The 13,834-nt window shown below is 43.5% G+C and overlaps 1 protein-coding gene across 1 annotated transcript; it reads right to left on the bottom strand.

Moving 5' to 3' along the window:
- Positions 1-1,669: 1,669 nt before the first annotated feature.
- On the bottom strand, positions 1,670-12,122 carry RIN1 (Ras and Rab interactor 1). Its single transcript, XM_087913856.1, has 6 exons — positions 12,020-12,122; positions 10,099-10,325; positions 8,688-8,802; positions 6,619-6,691; positions 4,682-4,773; positions 1,670-3,164 (listed from the first exon to the last, which is right to left on the bottom strand). Exons 2-6 carry the CDS (start codon positions 10,276-10,278, stop codon positions 2,743-2,745), a joined length of 882 nt encoding a protein of 293 aa, XP_087769982.1. The 5' UTR covers positions 10,279-10,325; positions 12,020-12,122; the 3' UTR covers positions 1,670-2,742.
- Between the last annotated feature and the right edge of the window lie 1,712 nt (positions 12,123-13,834).

The raw sequence follows: 13,834 nt of genomic DNA, 5'->3' as shown, positions 1-13,834 counted from the left end.
ACGACCGTTGCAATGTCCTGTGGTCACCTGATCAAAATTCAGCTGCTTGGCCACTGGTTCATACGTACGACGGTCACAGTGTCTGGGGCTCTCGCGATGCCCTTTTGCGACCCTTCTGCCGAGGAAAGTCAAACGGGGAAGCCGGGTTCACTTAATGACCATCTTACTAATGTTAACAACTGCAGGGATTCATTTTAACAGCCGTGGCAAGAAAGATTGTAAAAACCGGACAAAACTCACAATGAACGTCTCGCTTGGCCACCATTTTGCGATCTGTTCTGGCTGTTAAGTTCAGGACTATCTGTATATATGTATATACTAGCTGGATACTCGTGCTCCGCTATGAAACTATGTGGTCAGGCTTAATTTTTGGGGAGGAAATAAGGGGGGGGGGAAATTCTGCCTCTGCCTACCAGCATCCATTGGTATTCATCTGGCTAGCATCCTGTCAGTGTATGAGAGAGTTGAGAGCTGTTTGGAAACTGAAACAGTATTTGCTGTGTGAGCAAGGAGCCTGGGCGTGGCTTAGCTCAACTGTTCTGTACTACAGCTGCTTGGTGCTCCGAAACTGAAACTCCTCTCCTCATGTTTTACATTTGGAAGAGATTTCTTTTCAGGTGGGGAGGGGGAGTAGAACTCCTTAGCATCAGAGCATAATAATAATAATAATAATAATAATAATATAGGAAATACTTATAGCTCTGATGGTCATTTTGAAGAATCCTTTCTTAGTGAGCACCTAGAAGCCAAGAGGAACCTACGTGCCAAATTTCAAGTATATAGGCTTTACGGTTCTGGAGATTTTGTGATGATGCCTGAGTGGTCTTTCGTTTTTATAATTATATATATATAGATTGAGGAAATACTATTAAAATAATAAAACAAAAAATTGAATTTCAACCAGAACTATTTTTATTGGGCATAAAAAAAAGGAAAATATAGTAAAACTGTTAGATATATCATCCTACATATAACAACTGCTGCTAGGACCTCATATGCATAACACTGGAAAGAGGGAGATATACTACAAGAAGGAGCAGTGATAAGGAAAATACTAGACTGTGCAGAAATGGACAGGCTGACCTGTCCTTAAAAGGTAAAGAGGAATTGAGATACTATTTAATCTGGGATGCCTGGTATGCATGATTTGAGAATAGTGGGGGGAAGTACTATAATTAAGTAAGGGATATGAAGTTATATATACTGAATGTAGAATTAATAGAAAATATATTACCTAACGAGTGGTATAAATATGGAATAAGAAATAGTGAATTAATAGGAAAAGTGATGTGTAATAATTGCAATGTACTAGGAAATTAAGTATAAGAATACGATTAAGAAATGTAAATGATGTCTTCAATGTTGCTATAACTGCATATTTTTTGTATGTTTTTTTTAAACTGAAAATTGAATAAAGTATTTAAAAAAAAAGATTAAGTGTCGGAAATCCTGCTCGTTTGTCATACTTTTGACACATCTAAGCCAATAAAAATAAAAATAAAGTTTAGATAGGGAAGACTCTGGATATTTATTTGGGGATCCTGGGACTTGGTGTACCCCCAGCCATCACCAGTTGGGGTGGGGATGATGGATGTTGTGGTCAACCCCCCCACCCGGAGGACGCTTGGGGCCTGGAATAATAAGGAAATTAAACGTACCGAGACATGAATGCATTTAGTAATGATCTTTATTTGAAAAGTTTCAAAACGCCTGCTCTTCATAGAAGAGGCTGTCTGCACCCAAGGTTTATAAAAAGCAATAACAGCGGCCAAATAACACCAGTAAAACTTGAGTAGTGAAAACATTCAACCACAGCGTAATAGTTTACCTCTTCAAACATTGAGAGGTCAAACAGAAACACCAATATTTGTTTTTTGTTTTTTTTTTAAAGTGGAGAAAGGAAAAATACACGCACGCACACACAGAGAAAAAACACTACCAGGTAACTAGAGATACTGCCTCTTTAAATGTTCTTATTTGACCTAAGCTTATATTAAAAACATAAAATTATACCTCTTGAACTCCTCTGTCCAACACAAAGCAGCTGACGCGGTTATATAAATGAGTTAAGAAAATGTTTTAAAAACGGTCTTAGTTTTCCCTGCGAAAAACTCAAAGCAGACAGCCCTGCAAGTTAGGCCAGTTTCAAACGGAATCGAGAGGGCCGTCAATCAGCCTACCCTGAGCAAGGGGGCAGGGCTAGACTAGATGCACTCTAGAGCTCCTTCCAACCCTGCGATTCTAGGATTCTTCCAGGAATACATGGCTTCAACTCATTTCTTTAAAAAAATAGTATTGATCGATCACTTCGTATGCAGCTTTTAGTGATTCACTTCACGATCCTGGCAAAATAGGTCATAACGTCGGGCTCGCTTAACAACCGCAATGGAATCCCGATTGTGGTCGTTAAGTTGGGTACTACCAGTAATTCTCTCTTGGACACAACAATTGGGGGTTGGACTAGAAGACCTCCAAGGTCTGTTCCAACTCTATTATTCTATTCTACTCTATTCGTCTTCCGTTTCTTATGTCCCTGCAAACCCCCAAAAGACACAGGCGAGCTGGAAATGTAATTCTGGACTCCGGGCTTGGTTTCCTCCTCATCTTGGGGAGCAATTGGGGAGGGGGGTGCTAGGGACAACGTTCTCCATCAGGCACCCCCCCCACACACACACCTGTTTCCTGCCCATCGTGCGCAGCGGCTGACCCAACGAAGCTGAAGGAGCAAACATTTCCGTGCTTTTAGGAGTCCTTCCTCCCGGTTGTGCAGTATTCTCCGTTGGGACATTGGCTTCTCCCATGGGGGGCAGGGGGCTGGGGCGGGTGGGGAGGGGTCTTCTTTTGCTTCTTCTTGCCAACTGGAATGGGGGGCGGTGGGGCTGCCGGTGGGGAGAGGGGACTGGCAGCCTCGGTGGAAACTTGCACCTTGATGTTACTCTTGAAATACTGGCGTCGGACGCTCACGTCTTCCGGGGATGGGCTATCAAGAGAGGTGGAGGGAAGGCCGGGGGCTTGGCTGGGCTGTTCCCCACCCACCTGGGGCCCGTGGAAACCCTGGGGATCCCGTAGAGGGAGGGAGGGGGAGACTGCACCCGTGCCGGAAGTAGATCCCAGTAAAGCCAGTCGGGTGGGCTCCTTGGCATTGAGAGAGGAATTCCAGAATTCTGCAGGAGGAGAAGGAGAAGGAACAGAACATAGAACATAGGGGTCTCAGAGGTCTTCTAGTCCAACCCGCTACCCAAGAACAGAAGACTTTAGTCTCTTCTTGAAAACCTCCAGTGATGGAGCACCCAAAACTTCCGGTGGCAAGCTGTTCCACTGGTTAATTGTCCTCACTGTTAGGAAGTTTCTCCTTCAGAAAAAAACAATGGCTACCAACCTGCCTTCCATGGAGGACCTGTATCCTGCACGAGTCAAAAAGAGGGCTGTGAAAATATCTACAGACTCCTCACATCCCGGACAGAAACTGTTTCAACTCCTTCCCTCAAAATGACGCTAAAGAGCCCTGCACACCAGAACAACTAGACACAAGGGGAGTTTTTTCTCTGCTAAACAACTAATTCCCTCAACACTGTCCAACTATTTACAAAGTCTGCACTACTATTACTATTAATCTTCTCATCACTCCTGATCACCCATCCCCTCCCACTTGTGACTGTAGGACTGTAACTTTGTCACTTGTATCCTTACGATTTATATGGACTGTTTCCTAGTATGATTTGATTGCTTATTGTGCCCTATGACTATTATTATTAAGTGTTGTACCTGATGATTCTTGACTCTTTTCTTTTATGTATACTGAGAGCATTTGCACCAAGACAAATTCCTTGTGTGTCTAATCACATTTGGCCAATAAAGAATTCATCCATCCATCCATCCTCCATTCATTCATTCATTCATTCAATCAATCATCCATCCATCCATCCATTCAATCATTCATTCAATCATTATTCATTCATCCATCAAATCATCGATCTATCTATCCATCCATTCCTTCAATCATTCCTTCAATCATTCATTCATTCATTCATCCATCCATCCATCCATCCATCCATCCATCCATCAATTCATTCATTCGTCCATTCAATCATCCATTCATTCATCCATCCATCCTCCATTCATTCAATCATTCATCCATCCATCCAACCATCCATCTATCCATCCATCCATACATACATTCAATCATTCATTCAATCATTCATTCATCCATACATACATACATTCGTTCAATCATCCATCCATCCTTCATTCACTCATTCACTCATTCAATCATCCATCCATCCATCCATTCATCAATCCACCCATCCATCCATTCAATCATTAATTCATTCATTCAATCATCCATCCATCCATTCATTCAATCATCCATCCATCCATTCCAGGTTGCTTCTCTCTTTGATGAGGTCCATCGTTGTTGCTCTTCTCTGCACTCTTTCTAAGATCTCAACATCTTTGTTATATCGCAGTGACCAAAACTGGACGTAGTATTATTCCAAGTATATGCGGTTTAAAGTGGTATTATCACTTCTTGTGATGATCTTGATGATTTCCCAACCTCTGAGCATCCTAATTCTAGACTTCTGAGCCCAGAAACTCAACGATCCAGCAGTCCGGAGGTGTGTGGACTGGGGAAGCATCGAAGGTGAGGTGCGGTGGGATTACCTCCCCCATAGCTACTCACCTAGCCCCAGGTGTGCAATGGCTTCCAGCTCCTGGCAGGTGGAAGCCTCCCAGATCGGCTGTGGGAGACGTAACGCAAGAGGCAGGATGTCCCTTAAGAGGGGAGAAAAAAGAGAACCTCATCCAGAGTTCCCAAACCCATAAGGCTGCTTTCAAAAGCCAGAAACCCATACAGGTACCACAACTGGAACCTGAATCTCTACCACTAAGCAACGTGTTATTCAATGAGTCGTGCCCAATTTTTTTTAAGTGAACTATTGCAGTTGTTAAAGGGAATCTAATTAATCAGAATAGAGTGGAAAGGGCCCTTGGAGGTCTTCTAGTCCAACCCTTTGCTCAAGCAGGAGATTCTCCTCACCTCCTCCTCCTCCTCCTCCTCTGAATAATAGAGTTGGAAGGGATCTTGGAGGCCTTCCTTCTTTCAGATTAACAGAGTTGGAAGGGACCTTGTAGGTCATCTAGTCCAACCCTCTGCCCTAGCAGGAGACCCCATTTTGACAAATGGCAGTCCAATCCTTCCTTTTCCTTTCTTTCTCTTTTCTACCTCTCTATTTATTATCTATCTATCTATCTATCTATCTATCTATCTATCTATCTATCTATCTATCTATCTATCTATCTATCTATCTATCTATGTATCTCTCTCTCTCTCTCTCTCTCTCTCTCTCTCTCTCTCTCTCTCTCTCTCTATATATATATATATATATATATATATATATATCTATATATATATATATATATATATAATCTATCTATCTATCTATCTATCTATCTATCTATCTATCTATCTTTCTCAATCTCTATATATCTATCATCTATCACTGTTATGACTCCCCTTCGAAATTCAAATGAACAAAACAGAAAGCAGCCGTTTCACAATTAAATCAAACGGAAAGAAGTCTTACAAGATAACGGCTGGCAGAAACCACAGCATAAATCTTTACTCTGTCCGGCAAACCAGTCCTGGCAATAAATCTTCAGCCTCAGAGCTCTTTGCTGTAACGTCTTCACTCAAATAGTTATTTTGTTCCTGGCGAAATGTACCAGCCCAGCTGTGTCCTTTTATACTCATTAAGGCAACGTGCTAATTTACTGACTTGCCCTTCTCATTTGCTCCAGCTGATTTTGCCTTTTCAACCGTCTTCTATTTTTTACATTTAACCACAAATTTTCCAAGTTCTCATCTCCACTAGAAGACTCTCTCAAAACTTCCCTGTCAGCCATTCCCGGCAGTTGATCAGATAAGGAACCAGAGGAGGTCAAAGGTCCTGACAATTCTAATACATCAGGTCTGTCGTCCTTTGTCACGTCCATCTCCTCATCCTGGTTATCAGTCCAATCAGTAAGCCAGGCTGGTTCATATTGTTCTGACATAACCTCTTCACTTGAACTCATATCAATCACAGGAGCTGAATCCAAGCCCGGAGCCACAACATATCACCTATCTATCTCAATCTGTATATCTATCTATCTCAATCTATCTATCTATCATCAACTATCTATTATCTATCTATCTATCTATCTTTCTATCTATCTATCTGTAAAATTAGAAATTCAAACGAACAAAACAATTATAATGTGACAAAAGCAGCTTGGGATGAGGTCTGCCAAAATCAAGTTGGAATTAAAACTGTGGCAGTTGTAGCAGCTGAGACCACGTGAATAAGATATTCCAGACCTGGACAAAAATTGAACTTTCGATAATCACGTTTAAAGCGCTTTACATTAGGTTTAAAGAGGTTGTTCTCAGGCGTGACATTACCATCCAAACTAAAAACAAAATCATTTAGGGGGTAAGAGGTAAAACTATGGACAAAGTTGCATGATTTGACGTGAGGCTCTTAACTTCATTAGTAAACTGAACCCACTTCCTGGGTGTGTTTGATGCCTTTCAACCCAGGCATCACCCTCTCCAAAGATTTTGCTAACATCACTTACGGAACGGAGCAGTAAGAAGCAATAAGATGAAGAAGCGTGGGAAAACTCCGATTGGATGCTTCCAGTGTAATGGCTAGGAAAAAAAATTAAAAAATATATAATAAGAGGATATTAAAACACCAGCTTGATACCCGTGCTTCACTATGAAACTATGTGGTCGGGCTTAGTTTTTGGGGAGGAAAAAAAGAATCCATCAGTGTTCATCTGGCTAGCGTCCTGTCAGTGTGTGAGAGAGTTGAGGGCTGTTTGGAAACTGAAAGAATATTTGCTTTTTGAGCAAGAAGGAGACAGCAAGGAGCCTGGGCGTGGCTTAGCTCAACTGTTCTGTACTGAAGCTGCTTGGTGCGCTGAAACTGAACCTCCTCTCCTCTGCTTGTGTTTTGCATTTGGAAGAGATTTCACTCCAGGTGGGGAGGGGGAGTAGAACTCCTTAGAATTAGAGCATGTTAATAATAAGAATATAGGAAATACTAATGTTCTGATAGTCATTTTGAAAAATCCTTTCTTAGTGAGCCCTTAGAAGCCAAGAGGAACATATGTGCCAAGTTTGTAGGCTTTACGGTTCTGGAGATTTTGTGATAATGCATGAGTGTTATTTCACATGCATATATACAGTATATTTATATTTAATTAAAGAGGAAAAAAGGCCTTTTCTTCTTCTCTAAAGATAAGAATATATATTATAGTATAGTATAGTATAGTATAGTATAGTATAGTATAGTATAGTATAGTATAGTATTGTAATGTAATCTTATGTTATGTTATCTTATGTATGTATGTTATCTTATGTATGTATGTATGTTAGTTATTCAGCTTTGTTCAGGTATTTTCCCATGTCATTATAGTTGTGCTTTTAAAGTTGTAGCAATGTTTTGGCAGAATCTCATCTTTAAAAACTTTACAACTTTACAACTTTAAAAGCACAATTATAATGACATGGGAAAATACCTGAACAAAGCTGAATACCATACATATAAATACCTGCGTACCCACTTGCCATCTTCAGGCTGATGCTTTCGGCTTTGCTCGCACAAGCACGAAGCCAAAAGCACCAGCCTGAAGATGGTGAGTGGGACCTCGTCGAAATGTCGCAAAGATACTCTCAATCTTACACAGGAAAAGACCCGAATACGCCAAGACCTGCATACCTGTACCTGTGAAAATCTATGAAAACAAATTATATATATATATTAAATGATTATATATATATATATATTAAAGAGGAAAAAAAGGGCTTTTCTTCTTCTCTAAAGAGCTGCGTTTATTTTTCATCTGCAAATCTTGTTGCAAAAAGAAAAAAATGCAGAACACAGGTAGACCTCGACTTACAATGGCTCATTTAGTGACCGTTCAAACTTACAACTGCACTGAAAAAGAGCAACTTAGGACCGTTTTTCACGCTTACGACCGTTGCAGCATCCCCCATGGTCAAGTGATCAAAACTCAGGTGCTTAGAGACTCATATTTATGACGGTCGCAGTGTCCCAGGGTTATGTGATCACACAGATGGACTATCTGACAAGCCAAGTCAAAATGGGGGAACCACAGATCCACTAAACAACCGTGCTGCTAAGTTCACAACTGCAGTGACTCACTTAAGGCATGTGGGTGGAAAGGTCGTAAAATGGGGCAAAATTCACTCAACAACTATTTTGTTTAGCAACAGAAATTTGGGCCTCTGTTCCGGTTGTAAGTCAAGGATTACCTGTAAAATTGACTCCCCCCACACTGAATTTACGGTCGCAAAAGGGGATAACGTGACCCCAGGACATTGCAACCATCATAAATATGAGTCAGTGGCCAAGCGTCTGGATTTTTAATCACATGACCGTGGGGAGCCTGCAAAGGTCATTAACTGTGAAAAACGGTCATAAGTCTTTTTTTTTCAGGGATGTCGTAACTTTGAACAGTCACTAAACGAATGGATGTAAGTCCAGGACTTTCCGTATACAATGTCCAGCAGAAAAAAACCATACAGAGAATCTACTTGTCCGTTCAAGTGAGTTTTGCAACTCCAATTTCATGGGTGTCTCCCTACTTTTTTCAAAAAAATGCCAGCCGGGTCTTACCTGCCCGTTCTTGGTGTAAACGGTAATTCGTCACAAAAGCAGGCGATGAACCATTCAAAAGACGGAGGCAGAGAACCTGGCACTGGCGAGTGTTGGATCTTCGCACCAGAAATGTCTGTGGGAAGCGAGAAAGTGGGTCATGTCAGAGCAGTGGTGGCTAACCTTTTGGGGCTCCTGTGCCAAAAATTGTGTGGTCGTGTGCCAGCACCCAGAAGGCAATGCGTACGCCCCCCCTGCCCCCTGCAAATGCTAGCGGGATTCTGCACTGTGCCTCCCAGCTGATTTTCAGCTCATTTGAGGTCTTTTTCAGCCTCTCAGAGGCTCGAGGGAAGCCTCTGCAGCCTTTGGAGGCTGAAAAATAGGCCCGTTTTGACACTTCCGGTATTTTCAGAAATACAGGAAGTGACAAAACGGGCCTGGTTTTCGGCCTACAAAGGCTGCGGAGGCTTCCCTCGAGCCTCTGGGAGGCCAAAAAAGGCCTCAAATGGGCCAAAATTCAGCTGGGAGGCGCGCGCATGCGCAGTGTGGTAAGTCTGACTGCACAAATGGCTTGGTGTGCCACAGGTTCACCATCACGGTGTTAGAGGCAGGGGGTGGGATTCTACCAGTTCAGACTGGTTCTATAGAACCGGTTGTTATAATTGTGTGCAGTTCGGAGAACCGGCAAACCGTGGCCCTGGCTGGCCCCACTCTTCTCCACCCGTCCCTCCCCGACCCGCCCAGTCCTTATCGCGTGACATCGCTGACTGCGTTCTCCCCTGCCCAGTCACTCCTTAAGGTATTTCTTTTATTTTTCTCCCCTCCTGACAATCAGCTGTCCTGACGATCAGCTGTGCCAGGATCCCCCCTTGTTGACTTACTGCTTGCTGCTGTCCATACACGCAAAACTAAATATATAGTCCCCTTATCGTAGCCCTCCGGCATTCTACCCAACAAAAATATTTCTGTTTTCAGATCTATATGTTTGCCAGCAAACCTCCACTCCAACCAACAACTCCAAGACAGACATCTTCTCAAAAGTTCTTTTTATTTTGGATAGTAAACTGGCACATACATCTGGGGAATCCCAAATCTGAAAGTTCTGGGCTTCCCTGTATTAAGTAAAAACTACAAAATCCATGCCCTGCACCCATCCTCGTATCACATGCCCCAATCACTATCCGTCCCAACTTGAGACTTCCCCTCACTTATGTGCAACACAACCTGACCTTGAATTCGAAAAAGAATGTTATTACGTCTAACTACGTACACTCCAAGAAATTCCACCCTCCCACTTTCCCAGGCTCATGGGAGCATCCGATCTCAATATGGCTCCCAAACCTGACAGTGTTGTTTGATCATCTTTTCCAACCATGTTTGTATTTTTCATCCAATATTTTCTCCTCCCAGGTCCGAAGCCCCCGGTCCTCACCCCTGCCGGTTCCCGTTGCAAGATGTGGAGGGCCGTGGCTGAATTGATGCCCAGCTGGAGCCAAACGGGCTGGGTGAGCCTCAGTCGCCCCACGAGGCTGATGTTATGGGGCAGGGACACAGCCCCTTGCCGGGGATTGGCATAGGGCTCAGGATAGTCATAGGCTGGGTTGGAGGTCATCCCGGTCAGGTGATGATGGACGGGTCTTCTTTAAGTCCTCGGGAGAGCTGGAATAGATGAAAGTGTCTTACACTTGAGCAAGAAAAACCAAAAGCGCACATACAGACTGGGTGCAAACTCCATCCCTGGAAGCTTTCAAGAAGAGACCGAACTGCCATCTGTCCAAAATGGCGTAGGGTCTTCCTGCTTGGGCAGGGGGTTGGACTAGATGACCTACAAGGTCCCTTCCAACTCTAATAATCTGTATCTGTAAACCAGGTTTAATAGCAGTGACTGTGAGAGGGTTTTTGGAGTCTTAGTGGACAACCAGCTCAATAGGAGCCAGCAGTGTGCAGCAGCTGCCAAAAAAGCCAATGCAATCCTAAATTGCATTAACAGAGGGATACAATCAAGATCAAGGGAGGTACTAATACCACTCGGTAAAGCTTTAGTAAGGCCACACCTAGAGTCCTGCATCCAGTTTTGGTCACCACACTATAAAAAAAAGATGTTGAGACTGTAGAAAAAGTGCAAAGAGCAACCAGGATGATGAGGGGACTGGAGACTAAAACATTTGAAGAACGGTTGCAGGAACTGGGCCTGGCTAGTCCAGGGAAGAGAAGGACCAGGGGAGACAGGAGAGCATCTTCCAATATTTGAGGGGCGGCCCCAGAGAGGAGGAAGGGGGTCAAGCTATTTTCTAAAGTTCCCAAAGGCCAGACAAGGAATAATGGATGGAAATTGAACAAGGAGAGAGATTCAACCTGGAAATAAGGAGAAACTTTCTGACAGGGAGAACCATCAACCGATGGAACAGAAGTTGCCTTCTAAGTTGTAGGAGTTTCATCCCTGGAGGCTTTCAAGAACAGACTGGATTCCCATCTGTCAGAAAGCGGGTAGGGTCTCCTGCTTGGGTGGGGGGGGGTGTTGGACTAGATGATCTACAAGGTCCCTTCCAACTCTGTTATTCTGTTTTCCAGGGTCTCCTGCTCGGACGGGAGGTTGGACTAGAAGACCTCCAAGGTCCCTTCCAACTCTTCTGTATTCTGTAAAGGTTAGGTAAAGCCAGCATTAGGGTAACAAGAGCAAAAAAAAAAAGATTTAAATTTCCAGGCTTTTTCCCTCAAGAGAGCCACACTGAAAGGGAAACGGCATTAAGTCCCTTTCCCTAAAATCAGAGCCAAATGCTGGCTTGCTATCTTTGGTGGAGTCACAACCTGTGCGTGTGTGTGTGTGTGTGAGAGAGAGAGAGAGAGAGAGAGAGACAGACAGACAGAGAGAGACAGACAGATAGAGAGAGAGAGGCAGACAGAGAGACAGAGGCAGACAGAGAGAGAAGAGAAAGAGAGAGAAAGGGAGAGAGAGAGAGAGAGAGAGAAAGAGAGAGAGACAGGGAGAAAGGGAGAGAGAAAGACAGAGAAAGAGAGAGAAAGAGACAGAGACAGGCAGACAGAGAGAGAAGAGAAAGAGAGAGAAAGAGAGAGAAAGGGAAAGAGAGAGAAAAAGAGAGAGAGAAAGGGAGAGAAAAAGAGAGAGAAAGAGAAAGAGAGAGAGTAAGAGACAGAGGCAGACAGAGAGAGAAGAGAAAGAGAGGGAAAGGGAGAGAGAGAAAGGAGAGAGAGAGAGAGAGACAGAGGCAGACAGAGAGGAGAAAGAGAGAGAAAGGGAGAGAGAGAAAGGGAGAGAGAGAGAGAGAGATAGGGAGAGAGGGAGAGAGAGATAGGGAGAGGGGGAAGTTAAGCATTGGCTGAGTGGTACCAACCTTGAGCTGTTGCAAAACACAGCGGGGGCGAGCAGCTGTGAGTCAGAGCCATGGCAGGGGTCCACGTGGAAGTGCAATCTGGAAAAAAGAGAGGGGGGGGTGGAAAAAACCCCAGAAAGAAAATATTTAAAAAGAATTGAAAAAAAAAATCCCCCCCACCCCTCCTGTCTGACCCCAGAGAGAGAAGAAAATCTATTTAGGTTATTTAATCTCCATCTCCCTCCAGAGAATCAAATATGATGGTGGGGGGGAACTGAATGACTGGATCTGGTGGTTTTTTTCCGCCTCTTTGCAAAAATAAATAAATAAATCAAAATAAATTCATTTTGGATTGGAGGCCTTTTTCAGCACAGAGGCTCGCCCACGCTTAGCCGAGGCTCTGGGCATCTTCGCCGAAGGCAGAACTATTTGTGTACGAAACGTTCTCCCTCCTCCCCCGGCGTATGGCAGATATTCGTTTATTTACATTCATTTATTTATTTGGAAGCTGCCTTTATTATTTTTACAAATAACTCAAGGTGGCGAATATATCGGCAAATTTATTTTCCACACGACAACAACCCTGTCAGGTAGACTGGGCTGAGAGACAGCGAGTGGCCCAAATAGTCACTCAGCTGACTTTTACCTGGCTGAGGCGAGACTAGAATTCACCGTCTCCTGGTGATCGGCCCAAAGTCACCCAGTTGGTTTTCGTAGCTAAGGTGAGACTAGAACTCACTGTCGCCTGATGATTGGCCCAAAATCACCCAACCAGCTTTCATGCCTAAGTCAGGACTAGAACTCCCAGTCTCCCAGTTTCTAGCCTGGTATTTCAGCCACTAGACTCAGCTGGCTCTCCAAATGAAATATAGGTAGTCCTCAACTTACGACCACATTTAAGCCCAAAATTTTGGTTGCTAAGCAAGACAGTTGTTAAGTGAGTTTTGCTCCATTTTACAAACTTTCTTACCTTTCTCTTTTTTCCATGAACAGGCTGAGCCCAGGTTGGGGATTCTACCTCCAACCTGGGTTTAATGAGATGTGCACGATCAGACCGAACTAAACCTGGGTTCAAATCCCTCCCAATGTTTCTATTTGAGCTGCCCTCCCAGCCTGGCCTACCTTGCAGGGCTGCAGGGAAGGACAGAAAAGCCAGTTGGTGCTGGAGAATAAAACTGGAAATTAGAAAAACCTAAGAAGACTAGCGAAAAATGGTAAACAGGGGAATAAGAAATTAAATAGGCTAAGAATTGTTATTATAATTCGATATATCATGTGTGGTAGTAGTATGAAGTAAGAATAGAGTAATATGATACGATAGGAATTAGTAGATACAAATTGTGATATTTGTGCCCAGGTGACACACTGTTTAAATAAAAGATGGATTGTTTATATAAAATAAAATAAAAATTTATTTAAAAAGAAGCCAGGAGGTGCAAGGAAGACCTGGGACCAAAACCTACTCTGATCCAGCCCATTCCACCCACCCCTGCATTCCTATCATCCCAGCCAGGTGTGCCCAGGTGAGGGGTGTGGGTGCTGGAAAGAATTTTCCCTCTGACCCCACCTTGAGTGGATTAGCTTAGCTGGCTCAGTGTGTGTGTGTGTGTGTGTGTGTGTGTGTGAGAGAGAGAGAGAGAGAGAGAGAGAGAAAGAGGGGGGAAGAGAAAGGGAGGGAAAAAGGGAGAGAAGGAGAAAGAAAGAGAGAAAGGGAAAGAGAGAGAAAGAGAGAGAGAGAGAAAGAGAAAGGGAGAGAGAGAGAGAAAGAAAGGGAGAGAGAAAGAGAGAGAGAGAGAAAGAAAGAGAAAGGGAGAGAGAGAGAGAAAGAAAGGGAGA

This window comes from Pseudonaja textilis, chromosome 16, assembly GCF_049901715.1.
Source record: "Pseudonaja textilis isolate UNSWEBS1 chromosome 16, rPseTex1.2, whole genome shotgun sequence".
NCBI classification, from domain to species: Eukaryota; Metazoa; Chordata; class Lepidosauria; order Squamata; family Elapidae; genus Pseudonaja; species Pseudonaja textilis.
The sequence above is the reverse complement of the archived record's forward strand: the minus strand, read 5'-3'. Positions and strand labels throughout refer to the sequence as shown.